The 1,106-nt window shown below is 43.9% G+C and overlaps 2 protein-coding genes across 2 annotated transcripts in view; one reads left to right on the top strand and one right to left on the bottom strand.

The window, feature by feature from the left end:
• LOC125487225 (protein turtle homolog A-like) overlaps positions 1-256 on the top strand; it is an 8,794-nt gene extending 8,538 nt beyond the window's left edge. Inside the window, exon 6 of the mRNA XM_048617822.1 lies at positions 232-256. Within this exon, the coding sequence (XP_048473779.1) occupies positions 232-256 (25 nt within the window). The remainder of the gene's footprint in view (positions 1-231) is intronic.
• Positions 257-804: 548 nt separating this feature from the next.
• LOC109926617 (rho GTPase-activating protein 30) overlaps positions 805-1,106 on the bottom strand; it is an 11,878-nt gene continuing 11,576 nt past the window's right edge. The window contains exon 8 of the mRNA XM_048617823.1: positions 805-997. Coding sequence (XP_048473780.1) covers positions 805-997 — 193 coding nt within the window. The remainder of the gene's footprint in view (positions 998-1,106) is intronic.

The following is a 1,106-nucleotide window of genomic DNA, read 5'->3' on the forward strand; positions in this document are numbered from 1 at the left end:
TCTTGGGATTATCTTCAACCTTATCTGCCAGATCCATCTCATACCATCCTTTTGCTCTTCTGATTTCCCTCTTGGGTGTGTTCCTACACTTTTTATAGTCATCTAGGGATTCACTCGAGCCTGATAGCTTAAACCTAATGTATGCTGCCTTCTTTTTCCTGACCAGAATCTCAATATCCCTCGTTAGCCGGGGATCCCTAAACCTGCCAGCTTTTCCCTTCACCCAAACAGGGACACACTGTCCCTGGACTCTTGATATCATACTTTTAGAAGCCTCCCATTTGCCAGTCGTTCCTTTGCCTTGAAACAAACTCACCCAATCGACCTGTGCTAGATCCTGCTTAATGGCCCCAGCATTGGCCCTGCTCCAGTTTAGCACCTTAACCTGTGGAACTGTCCTATCTTTTTCCATAACTATGTCAAAACTAAGAGTGTTATGGTCACTTGACCCGAAAAGCTCTCCGACTGATACTTCAGTCACTTACCCGACCTCGTTTGCTAAGAGGAGATCCAGTGTTGCACAAGTAGGGCCATTGACATATTGATTTAGGAAACTTTCTTGGACACATTTGACAAATTCCGTCCCATCTGGGCCTTTTACACTCTGGGTGGCCCAGTCAATACAGGGAAAATTAAAGTCGCCAACCAATACTGCACTATTATTCCTACAGGGATCTGCACTTCCTCTATTACCCGCTGGCAATTTGGGGGTCTGTAATACAGTCCCAATGGAATGACCATCCCTCCTTGTTCCTAAGCTGTAACCATATGGCCTCATTTGATGATCTCTTAAGAATATACTCTCTAAGCACTATTATTATGTCCTCCCTTATCAAAAGGGCAAATCCCCCTCTTTACTTGTACTTCTGTCAATCCCACTTGTTCTCCATACTGACCTCTCTCGTCATTCCTGGAGGCTTTCCGTTTTGAATCTGTTCCAGATTTTCCAAGGTTGAAAATTGATTTCCATTTCTTCACCTTTAGTGATCCCTTCCTCCTAGTTATGAGGCAGGACAATAAACAATTATTCCATACATAAATTACACCAGACAACTCGATTGTAACTCCCTCCCGGGTATCTGTTATTCTGTATATAACCCACCCTG

Source organism: Rhincodon typus, chromosome 38 (assembly GCF_021869965.1).
Source record: "Rhincodon typus isolate 14 chromosome 38, sRhiTyp1.1, whole genome shotgun sequence".
Classification (NCBI taxonomy): domain Eukaryota; kingdom Metazoa; phylum Chordata; class Chondrichthyes; order Orectolobiformes; family Rhincodontidae; genus Rhincodon; species Rhincodon typus.